We start from the raw sequence: 16,802 nt of genomic DNA, 5'->3' as shown, positions 1-16,802 counted from the left end.
TCCAATATAATTAGTATACTAATAAGAAGAGACATGAAAGCTAGTGTGCTTGCACAATGGATTCTTGGTTATGACACCAAAAGCACAAGTAACAAAATAGATAAATTAGACTTCATCAAAATTTAAAAGTTTGCACACTAAAGGATCTTATCAAGAAAGTGAAAAGACAACCTATAGAATGGGAGGAAGTATCCACTAACGATATATCTCATAAGGGTCTAATATCCAGAATATATAACTACACATAACTTGAACAACAAAAAGACAAACAACTCAATTTTAAAATGTGGAAAGACCTCAACAGAGAGTTCTCCAAAGAAGATATACAAATGGCCAACAAGAGCGTGAAAAGATGCTCAACAAAACTAGCCATTAGGGAATGCGAATCAAACCCACAATAAAATACCACTTTATACCCTTTGGGATAGTTACTATCAAAGGAATAGAAAATTATGGTGTTAATGAGGATGTGGAGAAATTGGAATCCCCGACAATGCTCTTGGTATGTCAAATGGGTCAGCTGCTGCAGAAACATTTGTTTATGGGTTCCTCAAATATTTTCACGTATAATTACTATAAGACCCAGAAGTTCCACTATGTTTATACCCAAAAGAATCGAAAACAGGGACTTGAACAAATATTTATATACAAATGTTCATATAATCACTATTCACAATAGCCCGAAAGTGGAAACAACCCAAATGTCCATCAGTGGATGGACAGGTAAAACTGTGGCATCTAGGTACAGTGGAATAGTAGCCATAAAGGGAAATGAAGAACTGATACATGCCACAAGGTGTACAAGGTGAACCTGCAAAAGATCATGCTAAGAAAACAGACCAAGAGGTCACACATTCCATTTATATGAAATATCCATATTAGGTACCACAGTGTGAAAGCTGATTGGCATTTACCAGGGGCTGAGAAAGGGAAGAATGGGAGTAACCACTTAATGTGTTCGGATTTTATTTTGAGGTGTACTTTAATACATTTATAATGTGTGCAACCACCACCTCTAATTCCAAGACATTTTCATTCATCATGACACTTGGCATTGTGAATGGCAAATAATAAATGCTCATTAAAAAGGTTCACCCCAGGCCGCACACGATTGGCTCACGCCTGTAATCCCAGCACTTTGGGAGGCCGAGGCAGGTGGATCACTAGAGATCAGGTGTTCAAGACCAGCCTGCCCAACATAGTGAAAGTCTCTACTAAAAATACAAAAATTAGCCGGGTGTGGTGGTGCACCCCTATAATTCCAGCTACTCCGGAGACTGAAGCAGGGGAATAGCTTGAACCCAGGAGGCAAAGGTTGCTGTTAGCTGAGATTTCACCACTCCACTCCAGCCTGGGCGACAGAGCAAGACTGTCTGAAAAACAAACAAAACAAAACAAAACAAAACAGACTTTACAATGCGGGCTGGTAATGCGGTTTCTGAATTTTTAGAACCCTTCTCTGGGGTGATTTTTTAAAAAACATTAAACTCATTGGCAATTGATATACTACAGAAGGTTGTACGCATTGGACTAGTAAATGTAGGTAACGGTGTCGCTGTTTTTCCATTTGGATGTGTTAAGCAAAGAGAAAAGCTAGTTCTACGTTTCTTCCACTCTAGAAATTCCACAGGGTCGCTTTTCCCCAAATTCACATCTACACCCTCCCTCCCATTTTGTGGACTGGGACTGCAGGTCTGACCAGAGCTTCTGGGCCCCGCCTCCCGCCCAGACCTGAGTCTCTGCGGGCCTCACTGGGATCCTCCGCTGAACGCTGCGAGGCAGGCTCCTGGCCGCGGCCCCGCCCTCCCAGCTCCTCCCCTTCCGCCCGCCTTCCCCGCCCCCCGGCCCAGCCCGCCAGTCGGAAGTGCGGCCACCGGAACAGGCCGTTGGTGTGGGTGCAGCACGCAGCGGCCGAGGGGGCGGGTGGGCTTTGCGGCCGAGCAGGCGGCGCCGTCTTAGCGGCAAGGCGACCCGCACAGGTGGGCGGTGGCGGTAGGTGGGTGGGACTGACCAGCGACTGGCAACGCGGTGGCTTAGGCGCGCGAGATCCGGCCAGGGTCAGAGGTGAGCGGGCCGCATCCCAGAGCCCGCTGGAGGAAGACGGGGTCCCCAGAGACCCGGCAGGCCGGGGCGGGGGTTGGGGCAGCTAACCTCCGGGCGGACGCCGCGTACATCGCTTTTCGCGGTGTTGCTAAGCCGAACTTTGAATTTTAGTTTGACTTTTGGGTTCCAGATACGGGTATTTCCGGACATTGGCAAGAATTTTGCCTTGCATGTCTTCGGAGGCGTTTTTCTTGGTGTCCATATTGCATAAAGGCTGGTCGCTCCTCTGTGGAGATGACGGTTTTACAGGTAAAGCCTAAGTTGTGACAGAAGCTCCTGCAGTGGGAAGACTGGTCGAGCAGGGAAATCAGTAGAATTGATAGCAACGTTTAGAATTTGGATTAATTACTGGCCATGGTTACCCGGCGCTCAGAAATGAACTTGGAGAACAGTTGCCCTGGAAGCCATCTCCCGTAACCACTGCGTAGTGGGGGCCGCGTCTTCTTGAGTGCAATTCATCAGTCTCTAGTAGGACTCAAAATATAAAGTGAAGAGCAGGATTTTCGGAGTTGAGTACAGTGTACTTGGGTTGATCACCATGTTATAAAGTTAGACCCAAATTGAGAAATACGTATTCGTCTCTGAGCATAATTGGGTCCTTTTTTTAAATGCGTTGCTTTTTTAAATGTAAAAACAGGTGCTGGTTTGATTAGTTTGCAGGTTGTGATGTTGGAAGGGACCGAAGAGTGGATGTCGAGAGTTCTGAATTCTGGTCTAGATCTGTGATGTTAGGAAAGTCAGTTGTTCTGATTGCCTTATTCTATAAAATGGACATGATAATGATTACAATTTTCTCGCAGATTCTAGTACTGTATACAGTCAGAATGTTTGCTTTGTGAGAGATGTGAAGTTACTAGTTTTTGTCTGAAGGATTTAAATAGTATAAAGTTAGTAAGCCCCCATCCCCAATTTAGTGACAAGAAATCTTAAAGTCATCATATTTTGTCTGAAAGTACGTAGCGTATCTTCGTCTTCAAATTCAGTGGTCAGAACATTTTTACCTTAACCTAAATTCAACTTAAAGAACAACTCCTACGAGCTCTTCAAGGGTAGGAGTAATAATTTACTCATTGTAAACGGTTGTAAATCATTTACAGTTGTATGGTGCTTGTGTTTGTGTTGTATTAGGAGTTTAGTCCTTTTTTAAAAGTTGTTTAGTCCACCGCCCCGCCGGACAGAGTTTCACTCTTCTTGCCCAGGCTGGAGGGCAATGGCGCGATCCCGGCTCACTGCAACCTCTGCCTCCCGGTTAGAGCGATTATCCTGCTTCAGCCTCCCGAGTAGCTGGGATTACAGACGTGTGCCAACACACCCGGCTACTTTTTAATTTTTTTTTAGTAGAGACTGGGTTTCAGCCTTGTTGGTCAGGCTGGTCTCGAATTCCTGACCTCAAGTGATACACCTACTTCTGCCTCTTACAGGCATGAACCACCGCCCTAGCCAAAATTTATTTATTTTTATTTTATTTATTTTATTTATTTATTTATTTATTTATTTATTTATTTATTTTTTTGAGACGGAGTCTCATTCTGTCTCCCAGGCTGGAGTGCAGTAGCGCGATCTTGGCTCACTGCAACCTCCATCTCTCAGGTTCAAGCGATTCTCTTGCCTCAGCCTCCTGAGTAGCTGGGATTACAGGTGCACGTGACCTCACCCGGCTGATTTTTGTGTGGTTAGTAGAGACGGGGTTTCGCCATGTTGTCCAGGCTGGTCTCGAACTCCCGGGCTGAAGCGATCCACCTGCCTTGGCCTCCCAAAGTGCTGGGATTACTGGCGTGAGCCACACCCCACCTGGCCCTTTCCCTTTTTTTTTTTTTTTTTTTTTAATGACTTGACACAAAACAAAGCTTTGGGGTTCACCAAAAATCAAAGCAAAACTGTTTTACCTGGAAAATCTTGTTTTCTGTCATCAGAAGTTGTGCTTTAGTTCAGCTGTGTAGACACCCAGTGGTGGTTATGTGAACTTAGGTGAATAGATTAACAATAATTTTTGTCATCACTCTCAGAGCAAATGTTTTCTATTTTATTCATTTATTTATTTATTTATTTAGACAGGGTCTTGCTCTGTTACCCAGGCTGGAGTACAGTGGTGTGATCATGGCTCACTGCAGACTCTTTCCCGAGCTTAAGTGCTCCTCCTGCCTCAGCCTCCCGAGTAGCTGGGACGTGTACCACTATGTTGGACTGATTTTTTTTTCTTGCCTTGGTAGTGACAAGGTCTCACTATGTTGGCCAGACTGGTCTCAAATTCCTCAGCTCAGATGATCCTCCCACCTGGGCCTCCCAAAGTCCTGGGGTTACAGGTGTGAACGACCATGCCCAGTCTTATCTCAGAGCAAATGTTATGCACCATCTCTGGGCTAGGCAGAGTGAGCTTTAACCCTGGCAGCACATTTGACTCGTCTGGGAAGCTCCAAAAATGGGGACCGTGCCTCACTCTAGACCACTTAATCTGTCTCAAGCGAGTGGGTCACAGGCATCCCACAGTTTCAAGCTCCGCAAGTTACTTTTGTGCAGCCAGGATGAGAACTCCTGTAGTTACAAGAAAGAAGGTTTTCAAGAGTGCATAGTTGCTTAAGGGCTGGTGGCATTGGAATTGGCATCTGGAAAATGTATCCTGAGGCATTTGGAGGATATTAATAACAGGATTTTATTTTTTTCTCATCCAGGCCAGAGTGTAGGCGTGATCTCGGCTCACTGCAACGTGCGCCTCCCGGGAGCGATTCTCCTCCCTCAGCCTCCTAAGTAGCTGGGACTATAGGCACGCGCCACCACGCCTGGCACAAAACTCAAAACATCGTTGTTTTTCAAAGTTAAGTTGCAATCTGAACTTGAAATTTTATCAGTGAACTTTATATTCTGTTAGTTTGAAATCCATTTGTCTCTCTGCAACTTTGAATCAGTCTTTATCCATGCATAATTTTGAAACCTCATTCATTGGTTATTTGGAAAATCAAGTTGTGAGAGTTACAAAGATCTTTTAAATGTCAATACATTTCATTAAACAATATCAAAAAATCGATTTTTCAGTGTCACCAGCAATCTCGTCAGAAAAAGCCTTTGAATAATAGTAGTCACATAAAAGTCCATTGAAATTATAACCTTATGGGTTCAAATTTTATTATTAGCCAGTTTTCCCAGCACCATTTAACATGGGAAGTTGTTTTTCTTGAAGTGATTGGCTTACTTTGTTATTTTTAAGCAAGCACGAAATACTTGTTTGAATATCTATAATTTGCTTATCAGTTATTTTTTCAAGTAGAAATGGAAAAAGCAGCTGATTCCTTTGCATCTAAAAAACAAACAAGGGCTGTGCCCTGGTAAAAAAAAACCATCATATTTTAGTATTTAGTAGAAATGGTTTATAAATTCCCTTCTCTTTCCACCAAATATTAAAAGCGTGTATCCAAGGAGTGAGGTTTGGTTTTGTTTTTGTTTTTTGTATCAAACATGCTAGATAATGTGTCTTTTTATTATTGTTATTTTAGTTTAATTTATGGGATACATGTGCTGAACGTGCAGGTTTGTTACATACATATAGATGTGCCATGGTGGTTTGCTGCACCCATCAACCCGTCATCTAGGTTTTAAGGCCTGCATGTGTTAGGTATTTGTCCTAATGCTCTCCCTCCCCTTGCCCCCAACAGGCCCCAGTGTGTGATGTTCTCCTTCCTGTGTCCATGTGTTCTCATTGTTCAACTCCCACTTGGGAGTGAGAGCATGTGCTGTTTGGTTTTCTGTTCCTGTGTTAGTTTGTTGAGGATGGTGGTTTCCAGAATCATTCATGTCCCTGCAGAGGACATGAATTCATTCTTTTTTACAGCTGCATAGTATTCCATGGTGTATATGTGCCACCCTTTCTTTATCCAGTCTATCACTGGTGGCCATTTGGGTTGGTTTCAAGTCTTCATTATTGTAAATAGTGCTCCAGTAAACATATGTTACATGTGCATGTGTCTTTATAGTAGAATGATTTATAATCCTTTGGGTATATACCTAGTAATGGAATTGCTGGGTCAAACAGTATTTCTGGTTCTAGATCCTTGAGGCATCGCCACACCATCTTCCACAATGGTTGAACTAATTTACACTCCCACCAACAGTGTAAAAGTATTCCCATTTCTCCACAGCCTCACCAGCATCTGTTGTTTCTAGACTTTTTAATGATCGCCATTCTAACTGGCGTGAGATGGTATTTCATTGTGGTTTTGATTTGCATTTTTCTAATGACCAGTGATAATGAGCTTATTTTCATATGTTGGCCTCATAAATGTCTTTTGAGAAGTGTCTGTTCATATCCTTCACCTACTTTTTGATGGGGTTGTTTTTTTCTTCTAAGTTGCTTGTAGATTCTGGATATTAGACCTTTGTCAGAAGGATAGATTGCAAAAATGTTCTCCCACTCTGATGATAGTTTCTTTTGCTGAGCAGAAGCTCTTTAGTTTAATTAGATCCCATTTGACAATTTTGGCTTTTGTTGCAGTTGCTTTTGGTGTTGTAGTCATGAAGTCTTTGTCCATGCCTATGTCCTAAATGGTATTCCTTAGGTTTTCTTCTAGGGTTTTTATGGTTTTAGGTTTTATGTTTAAGTCTTTAATCCATCTTGAGTTAATTTTTGTATAAGATGTAAGGAAGGGGTCCAATTTCTGTTTTCTGTGTATGGCTAGCTGGTTTTCCCAGCGCCGTTTATTAAATAGGGAATCCTCTCCCCATTGCTTGTTTTTGTCAGGTTTGTTGAATATTGTCAGGTTTGTTGAATATTAGATGGTTGTAGATGTGTGGTGTTATTTCTGAGGCCTCTGTTCTGTTCCATTGGTCTATATATCTGTTTTGGTACCAGTAGCATGCTGTTTTGGTTACTGTAGCCTTGTAGTGTAGTTTGAAGTCAGACAGCGTGATGCCTCCAGTTTTGTTCTTTTTGCTGAGGATTGTCTTGGCAATACAGGCTCTTTTTTGGTTCCATATGAAATTTAAAGTAGTATTTTCTAGTTTTGTGAAGAAAGTTAATGGTAGCTTAATGGTAATAGCATTGAATCTATAAGCACTTAGGGCAATATGGCCATTTTCACAATATTGATTCTTCCTATCCATGAGCATGGATTTTTTTTTCTATTTGTTTGTGTCCTCTTTTATTAGTAAGGATTTTTTATCAGCAGACATGATTATATCTGTGATTTGTAAAGTCAGCTGTATAGTGAATTAGCCCAGTGGGCAGGCTATTAAAATAATTCAGAGGAAAAATGAGAACAGCAACAGTGGTGATAGAGAAGAGATTTTTAAAAAATTTTTTTTTCTCTCTGGGGATGTTAAATATTTTTGAAGAAAGGGAGTAATAATTGTAACTTGCAAATGTGTTTTGCCCTACCTCGTTAAAACTACTTTTCAGCAGTGAGTGGATAGGTTGTAGCACATGAATTTTATTGTTACACATTATTAAAAAATGTCTTAAAAATATATATGTCTTAAAAAGATAAGTGATTTTCCTTGTTAATTATTAAATATGTAATCTCATGTTTTTCTCTTAATAGCCTTATGTTAATATTGGGGTTTTATTGTTTTTGCTTTTCAGTACTGTAAGATTGATGTTAAAGACATGGTGTTCACCCCACTTCATCAGCGTACATAAGTTATCTCTTCTTTTGGACCCTTATTTTATGCCATAATGGTAAGCTGCAGCTCAGTATGTTCAAATTTGTGTTTTAGAATGTTCTCTTCCTTCATCTTCATAAAGATATTTGTACTGTAGATAAAGAAATACTCTTGTAAGCTGTACAAGTTATCCCAACTGGGAAATTACTTAGCAATCACATTGCAAAATCTTCTCTATAAAATATGTTCCCCACTAATCAGTGTTATAATGATCACATTCATCCATCTATCTGTTCTTGTGTTTATGAAGTATTAAAAATATTTACTACTATCTGCTTTACCGTATTCCAAATCGTTGGCAAGGAGGATGGGTGTAAATACAAACAGTTTTGGGGAGTATAGATTTCTCATATTTTAAAGCTTTTCTTTAGATTTTATTAAACTTTGAAAACAAATGTAACCTGCTAACTGCACATAACGTATTTCAGGCAGCATCAGTGCTGAGCTTCTAAAGGCACATTTCTGTTCACTGACTTAGGGTCACTAAACATACTTAGGAGTAGGCATTTAACTTTTGCCATTAAGAAATGACAGACTAAAGGAGAAAAACACTTTTTAATGTTTTAGAGAAGCAGCAGCATATGACAGAGAATAAATGAACATTGACCACCATGTTATTTATTTAGGTAACCCCTGTTCTGCATCAAATCTTCAGAAAACATCCATCTTCCTTATCCTCTTGGGTTCTTGCCTATCCACTCCTCCCCTATTAAAGTAGAAATATCACAGTGGGGTTCTGACCACACCTTATATTTTGCATCTATATTACCTAATCATTTTCCTCTTAAGTATTTGAAGGAGGTAATGAATGAATGATGCTTTTATTTATGTATGTAGACATGTCTCTCTAGACCCTTTGAAGTTTTAATTTCAGAAGACGAAATATTTACTTGAGATGTTGACTGTTTAAAATTGTCCTAGACTATATATATTTGATTGTGTTTATTATAACTTTTTGATACAAACTCTAAACTTTTATGGGCAATATTTAAAAGAACCTTCTGTATTTGTGAAGTGTATATGTACAGAATTATGTTTTCATGGTGGAAAATAGGATCAGGGAAAATGGGATTCAGGAATCTTAACTTGAATCCTGGGAACCAGTTTCATTGGGAATCTGCTCCTTATAAGATTTTTTTTTTGGCGGGGAGAGAGACAGAATCTCACTGTATTCTCCAGGCTGGTCTCGAACTCCTGGTTTCCCACCTCAGCTTCCCAAAGCTTTGGGATTACAGGCATGTGCCACAGTGCCTGGCCAAGATTTTTTAACAAAGCAAATTGGTGTAGATTTGTTACAACTGAACGTTTTGAAAAGATGGCAGATTTCAGACTTTCTTCACTTATCATATTTAGATATTTGATAATATGGATTGTTTTTTATTGAACAGTGCAAGAAGGCCCACTATTTTTGGAATTATACAAATTCTCCATCCTTAGGACTAGGTGGTCACTTAAAAGTTCCCATGATTTCCAAAGGGTGGCAGTATTTGTTTTTCCCCCTTGCCCTCCTGGGACTTTGGTGGGTGGTAGGAGTTTTTACCCACATGCAATTTGGTAGGTTGAGGTATTGGAATCTACAAAATAAGACAGAAGAATTTAAGTCCTTTTAAATAAAAACTGAAAGTTCTGTGCCTCTGAATAAAATTTAAAAATGACTATCATTGTGAATGAAAAATACTATAAAACAAAAAACGAGAAAGAGAACCACTGGTGGTATATTTAGGGTTTTTTGTTTGTTTGTTTTAGACTTGAGTTTTGCTCTTTTTGCCCAGGCTCTAGTACAATAGCACGATTTGGGCTCACTGCAACCTCTGCTTCCTGGGTTCAAGTGATTCTTCTTCCTCAGCCTCCTGAGTAGCTGGGACTACATGCGCGTGCCACCACGCCTGGCTAATTTTGTATTTTTAGTAGAGATGGGGTTTTACCATGTTGGCCAGGCTGGTCTTGAACTCCTTACCTCAGGTGATCCTCCCGCCTCGACCTCTCAAAGTGCTGGGATTACAGGCGTGAGCCACCATGCCTGGCCATGTTTGATTTTGTTTAGGACCTAGTGCTTTTATTCATATGTGTCTTTAGAAATGAAAGCTTTACAAATGAAGAAATAGCATAGCTTCACCATATTTTTTTCTCGTCTCTAAGAAATGAGTGGATAGGGATCTCAAACCTTACATGTAGTAACAGTAAAATATTTCATCAATTCTGAGGTTCATTTTCTTTTATATTTTAATATTACTGAATTGATGAGTTGATACTCGAATATCTTACAATTTATAGCTTTTTTTTTTTCTGTCTTAATGTTACACAAAATAATGATGCATGCTTTCAGTGGCATCTTAAATTCATTGAAACATGGCAATGATAGCCATCATTTATTGCATTCTTTCTAGGCACTGAGCTAGAGATGTTATAGGTTTTTTGCATTAATATATTAGCACTTTCTAAGTTAATGTTAAGTGCCAGTACAACCCCACTCCCAATTTTCAAGATTTTTAGCAAATTAGGAGAGTTTAGCCTTTGCTTCATTTTGATTGTATACTTTATGGCCAGTAAATTTTTTTGAACGGTGCTCTTAAAAATTAAAGTCTATGAAGTGATGATAGCTGCTATATCCAAACCTCCCCTATGTTAACCTCACAAATACTGACCAGAGAGACCGTGTTAGCATTCTTATTTAGTTTGTTGTTAGTAATCAGGTGCCCAAGACTCATATTTTTTCTTTGGTGTATATATTGATCATAGAGTGGAGTGGAGGAGACAAATAAAGGAGAATATATTAGACCTGTTTTAGAAAACATTAGAAATGTTAAATGTATATTAAATTTTTTTTGTGGAAATAACTAATGTTGCCAAATATACTATTTACTTTTTACAGCAACAAGCTTTAGAACTAGCTTTGGATCGTGCAGAGGTGAGGTGTGACTAAGTTACATATTGAAATAGTGTTGTCTTTAACTGACAAAAGCTCAGTTTTAAGAGATTTTTGTATGTGGTTTTTAAAGGAGCACATTATTATTTTAGGACAAGTATGCATATCATTTTGCTATAAATATATAAAAATACCAGGTGATATTTGGATCACCTATTACTTGGAATCCTCAAGATAATAATGTTATGGAATAAAACTTACTTGAACAAGGATATAGAATTTCCAAAATTGTATTTTCCTGTTTTGACAAGTTTTCTAATTACTCAAAGGAAAAAATAGCTAAGGTATACAGTATAATATTTTTCATACATTAAGCATATTTTGAACAACTATAAAATATATTGATAATATTTCTGACCTGTGAAAGTCATGGTTGTGAAACTATGATTTTGCTTATGGCAATGAAATACTCTGCTAAAGTGTAGTGCAGTTCAAATTTCATTTGTTTGAAACTTATCTTTATATGTTAAGTAGTTTTTCCTACAAGATGTAATTCCGAGACTTAAGTGACTGAATAGCCTTTTTAGCCTTACTTATGTTTTAGATATACTCAATACAGTTGTTCATAGTCAAAAGCAAAAGGCTAGCTATTCTCATAAACTTTTGTTTTTTAGTATGTCATTGAAAGTGCCCGACAGAGACCTCCTAAAAGGAAATACCTATCAAGTGGAAGGTATGAATAATTAATTGGTAACATCTTAGATTCATTGAAATATGATGATGGCCACCTTTTATTGCGTTCCTAGTAGGCACTGAACTAGAAATTTTATAGGTTCTTTGCATGTATTAGGAATTTCTAAGTTAATGTTAGCTACTATATTCAGCTCCACCCCAGTTTTTGGGAAATTGAGGAAAAAATGTTAAAATTTAGGAAAAAATTAAATAACATTCATGTCATGATGATTACTATATTAACATTTTATATGTTTGTTTCATTAAATTTTTTTAGAAAATCTGTATTTCAAAAACTTTATGACTTGTATATTGAAGAATGTGAAAAAGAACCTGAGGTTAAGGTAAGTATACATTTTTATTGTGTTGTAGCTTTTGAAATGTAGAAGAGAGTAATTTGGAGGAGTTAGATTTGGAGTATTATTTTTGTGTGTGTGAGTGAACTAACATCTTTTTTAGCCAGATACTAGTCAGTTCTGCAGCTGACCCAGAGCTCTGGCTAATGTGGCCCCAGGCAGAGATCACCTGCTGAGGTAGGAGTGAAGGAACAGTTATATTGAATAACAGACTGTCTCACTAGGAAGTGATGAGCAAAGACGCAGTATATATTATCTTTTGCTGCTTCTTCGTCTGAGAAGTGATTTACAAATTTATAGCAGTAACCTGTTTTCTCATGATGATTTGAACTGGAAAGCCAGAGCTATTACAGAGCATGTATGAAATTCAAGTACAGTAATAAAAAGTGAGCTTGCTCATAAAACGAGTTCATGGCCAATTTAACTTAATTCATTTTTATTTAGCAAAAGATGTGGGTAGTAGAAATGTAACAGAAGTTGATTTATTGATGTCTTTGAGCCCTCGGGTTGGAAGAGCCTTAAAGGTCTCTATGAGCTTTTGTTGTCTGTCTTTAAAAATGAATACAGTTTTACTATTCAGGCCAGAAACAGTGGAATTCCAGTAGTATCTAACTTTAAAATCTTCATATTAGGAAAAAAATTATTTTTAAATTTATAAATCTTACAGTATGTTTTTCATAAGTTTTACTGATATATACATGACATACAATAAATTGTACATGTTTAAAGTATATATTTTTTAAGTTTTGACATGTGCATTGTAGATAGAAACACCCATGGAATCATCACTACAAACAATAGAATGTACATATTCATCACCTCAGTGACAGAACTAAAATAAGAGAGCTGCATATATGAAGATTCTAAATTGGAATTGGCAAGCTGCTCTCCACCAGCTAAATGTGCCTACTACATGTTTTTATAAATGAATTTTTATTGGAACCCATCACACCTGTTGGTTTGTATATTATCTAGGGCTGGCTTACAGGTACAAAGACAAATTGAGTGTTGCAGCACAAACTATTTGGCCCACAAGCATAAAATACTGTCTGACCCATTAAGAAAGAAAATTTTCAACCTCTAGTCTAGATGGGATCAACTCCGTGGTAGCTAATTTGTTTTGTTGAAGAGGTACACATACTATAAAAATTTATCTAATTCTGTCTTAAGTCAAATTATGAGGGGTTTCGCTACACTGAAAAGACTAACATTTTTAGCCTCTCTTTACTAGTTTAACATCAAAGTGGTTAAATGTTGTTTGCCTTTTTAAAAAATTTTCAGATTGCTTAGTGTTTTCATTCTACGGTGATGACAGATTAAGAATTTATCACTTCTCTCTGTATGTGTGTATGATACATGTTTAATATATATTTACTAAACATAAGATATTCAAGACATTTTGGTTTTTTTTGAGATTCTGAAAAAATATTCTATTTACTGTTATCTTTGCTAAATGAGATTTGATGACATGATTTGTTAAATCTGTAAGTAGGTTTTATTTTAAATCATACGCATTTTTAAAATCATGGACTTTGTTGTGGTTTTTAAGGCGCTGTTGAATTGGATTTACAGAATATGTCCAAATTGTTCGTCTTATCAATTAGATATTTTTAGATTCAACATTTCAGCTTAGAGCTGTTGAACTTGTTTGTATCTTATTTAGCCTATAAAATATTTAAGAAATGTGCACTTCTTAGATACAACCAAAGAGAATGCTCCATATTCTTTAGGTTAGACTTATACTTTATGGAAACTGTATACTTCTGTGTTTTATATATTTGCATTTAATGATTTTATATTCTACTTATTTAAATATTTTTATTAAGTATTCAAAAGTGTTTTATATTTAAGTGCTTTTATTGTCTTGGAGGTCACCAGTTTTTAAAATATGAATTAATTTGCTTGAAACATAGTAGTAGATAAAAATTAAGGTTACATAGCTGTCCCATATGTAGTGGCTATAGTTTTGTGAGCCTTCTTCATTTATTCAGAATCATAATGCGGAAAGAGCACCAAAAGGTTACTTCAAGCCTGATTTTGTTAAATCATAGCATTATTTGTTAAGGTTATACTGGATTATTTTCATGAGCTCTGCCTCTTTTTAAAGCAGAAATTAAGAAGAAATGTGAACTTGTTAGAGAAGCTTGTTATGCAAGAGACTTTGTCATGTTTAGTGGTCAATCTGTACCCAGGAAATGAGGGATATTCTCTGATGCTCAGGGGAAAAAACGGATCAGGTAAGACCCTCTAGAGCACAGCTGCCACAAAATTCTTGTGCCAGGCAGGATGTGCTGTTTTTTTAAAGTAGTTTTTTAACCTGCTAAAGCATTTGTCCTTCAGATAGTGATGACTTAGTGATAAAAACAGATTTTGATCCCAATTTTCTTCCTTATGATATGTTTTGGTAGAATATTAGAAATTATTTATCTTACGGTTATCTTTCCTGAGTGTGCATTTTAGAAGTATTATAATTGATATGTCTTTGAAGTCCAATTATAAAAGCATCTCAGAACCAAAGGAAAGGTTAAAAAAAAAAAGGAAAATTATAGAAACGTAACTTACAGATAATTAAAATAGAATTTCCTTTCATTCTATTGCTATTTATATTTTAAGATAGTATACCGTGTTTAAAGATAGGTAATCCTGCAGTTTGAATATGAGTCTGAAATCTTCAAAATTAAGCAGACTTGCTGCCTTTTGAGTAATTTTCACATATTAAAAATATTTCTATTGAATATGAGCATTTCTGTTAATGGTGAGTATGAAAATAATTTAAAAATATACTCTTCAGTTTCATTAAAGAGATAAAAAAATTTAATAATGATGATAATGTGAGTTCTACAAGGAACTCTCATAGCTAGAATTGTGTGTGTGTGTTGATAATTAGTTGTAAAGTGTAACACCAAGAGAATTTTGTTCTAAAAGTGACCACTTTTCAGATAACGCACCAAAGTGTCCTCTGATTTCCAGATTAGATTAATTGGTCTTCAGTGAACTTTCAGTTACTTTGACATTGGAATTTTATCATATTCTGATTATTTTGCTTTGGGCTGTGATTCAGATTGTGATGTTATGCCAGATGTTTTTTCATAATGTGTTAGGTTTTTCCCCCCCCCTTAAATAAAGGACATTAGGAGGGCCTTTTGGTTTTGGTTTTTTTTCAATCCTTGCTTTGTTGAAATGCCTTTTGGTTTTATTATAGACCTTTTTTTGAAAAGACATTTGAATTATACAGCTAAGCTTTCAGTGAGCGTCATCATTTTCAAACTTTATGTTTTAAATTAAGATTCTGAGACCATTCGACTGCCCTATGAAGAAGGAGAGTTGCTTGAATATTTGGATGCAGAAGAATTACCTCCTATTTTGGTCGATCTCCTAGAAAAATCTCAGGTACAAAATTTTTGTCTTTAAAATGTCTTTATATTTGTTATATGTATATGATATATATATGTCACATTTTTCTGTATGTATACATATATGTATATAAATGACTATATGATGTTTCGTGACAGATGATGTTTAATTTCTATCACTGTTCCCAACAGCCTTTAGAACACGAAATGAGGCTGGGCTTTGGTGGCTCATGCCTATAATCCCAGCACTTTGGGAGGCTAAGGCAGGAGGATCACTTGAGCCCAGGAGTTTGAGCTCACTACAGTCTCAAACCCCTGGGCCCAAGTGATGCTCCTGTACCACTGCAGGACTAGAGCAGGAAGGATTAGAGAAGGAAGAGGTAAACCAGAATTGCAGTGATTGCACCACTGCACTCCAGCGTGGGCGATAGAGCAAGACCCTGTCTCTAAAACTAATAATAATAGAAGATGAAATGAGACATGTATAGCTATCTGGAAATGGATTTATTGTGTGATCTTTAACCTTCAGGGTATACTGAAACATATAGACGTAGTTCTTCTAAAATAGTTAGAACAATTAGCTCATCAACTGGAAATTTCCATATAGTTACAATTAAGAAATTATGAAAGAAACTACTTTGAATATTTATGAAGTTTTTCACTTGAGGGCCAGAAACTGACCTTTACATCTGTACTTCTCTTTACATCTGTACTTCTCTTCACATCTGTACTTCTCTTCATAGCTTGCCTAGATAAGCACTCCCTTGCCCTGTTCTACTTCCTTCTTACTGCCTTAACAACAGCCATACTGTGTACTCTACTGAGGAAAAAGAAGACATCACATGAGAGCTCTCGTTTCTTCCTAGCACCAGTCGACTAGCATCCCTACCTCTCTCTTCATATCTGCTTGCCTTCCTGTTAAAATAGTTCATGTGTACTGTTTATAGGCATCCATCCCCTCCACTTGTTTTCTGGATCCTCCCCTTCCTTCTCAAGGACTTAAAATTATAACCTCTCTTTTTTTTCTATTTCTCTTTGTCTACTAAATGCAGAATGCAAGCATACTGTGTTAGAGGTTGAGTATCTCAAATCTGAAAATATGAAATCCACAGTGTTCCAAAATCTGAGCACTGACATGACACTTAAAAGAAATGCTAATTGGAACATTTCAGATTTCAGGTTTTTTGATTAGGGCTGCTTAACCTAAGTATAATGCAAATATTTCCAGCTCCAAAATGCTTCTGGTCTGAAGCACTTCAGATAAGGGATACTTAACCTGTATGTCTCAAATTAAAAAAAAAAGTCCTCCCTTTTCCAACTACTGCTCTTGTTACTCTTGACAGCAATGCTACTCAAAGAATTTATAGTCATTTCCTTTTTTGCACATCCCATTCTTTCCACCACCCATCTCATTTGGCATCATGACGTCATTCTGCAGAGGTTGCATTTGTCAAAGTTACCAATGATCTCCATATACTGAATAATTGGTCACTTTTCTGTTCTCTTCTTAATTGGCCTCTTAGCAAAGATCAGTGAATATAACTACGTCCTGCTTGAAATGCCTTTCTGTTGACTTCTGAGACATCATTTTCCTGGTTTTCCTCTGCCTTCTCTAATCCTTCGGTCTTTTTTACTATAATCCCTGTTCCATCCATAAACGTGTGTGTTTTCAGGTTCAGTCCTTGGCCCTCTGTTTTTCTTTAGTAATATTCTCCCTGAATGATTTCAGCCAGTTTCATGCAT

General features: G+C 37.3%; 1 protein-coding gene and 1 long non-coding RNA gene across 51 annotated transcripts in view; one reads left to right on the top strand and one right to left on the bottom strand.

Annotated features, from left to right (window-relative positions):
- Nucleotides 1–952: 952 nt before the first annotated feature.
- LOC144336287 (uncharacterized) lies at nt 953–1,805 on the bottom strand. Its single transcript, XR_013407917.1, has 2 exons — nt 1,732–1,805; nt 953–1,373 (listed from the first exon to the last, which is right to left on the bottom strand). It is a non-coding gene; the product is annotated as an uncharacterized LOC144336287 (long non-coding RNA).
- A 51-nt stretch (nt 1,806–1,856) lies between these two features.
- SUPT20H (SPT20 homolog, SAGA complex component) overlaps nt 1,857–16,802 on the top strand; it is a 49,111-nt gene continuing 34,165 nt past the window's right edge. For 12 of the 50 annotated variants that reach the window (XM_077974243.1, XM_028837436.2, XM_015120953.3 and 9 more), the window contains exons 1-7: nt 1,857–1,979; nt 7,673–7,768; nt 10,625–10,660; nt 11,293–11,351; nt 11,628–11,694; nt 13,814–13,943; nt 14,993–15,096. In XM_077974243.1, coding sequence (XP_077830369.1) covers nt 7,766–7,768; nt 10,625–10,660; nt 11,293–11,351; nt 11,628–11,694; nt 13,814–13,943; nt 14,993–15,096 — 399 coding nt within the window. In that variant the 5' untranslated portion in view covers nt 1,857–1,979; nt 7,673–7,765. Of the gene's footprint in view, nt 1,980–4,772; nt 4,916–7,672; nt 7,769–10,624; nt 10,661–11,292; nt 11,352–11,627; nt 11,695–13,813; nt 13,944–14,992; nt 15,097–16,802 lie in introns of all 50 variants that reach the window. The other 38 variants (XM_077974244.1, XM_077974234.1, XM_077974240.1 and 35 more) reach the window with 5 other exon arrangements.

Source organism: Macaca mulatta, chromosome 17 (assembly GCF_049350105.2).
Source record: "Macaca mulatta isolate MMU2019108-1 chromosome 17, T2T-MMU8v2.0, whole genome shotgun sequence".
Classification (NCBI taxonomy): Eukaryota; Metazoa; Chordata; class Mammalia; order Primates; family Cercopithecidae; genus Macaca; species Macaca mulatta.
Note: the sequence above shows the minus strand (reverse complement) of the source record. Positions and strands in the feature narration are given on the sequence as shown.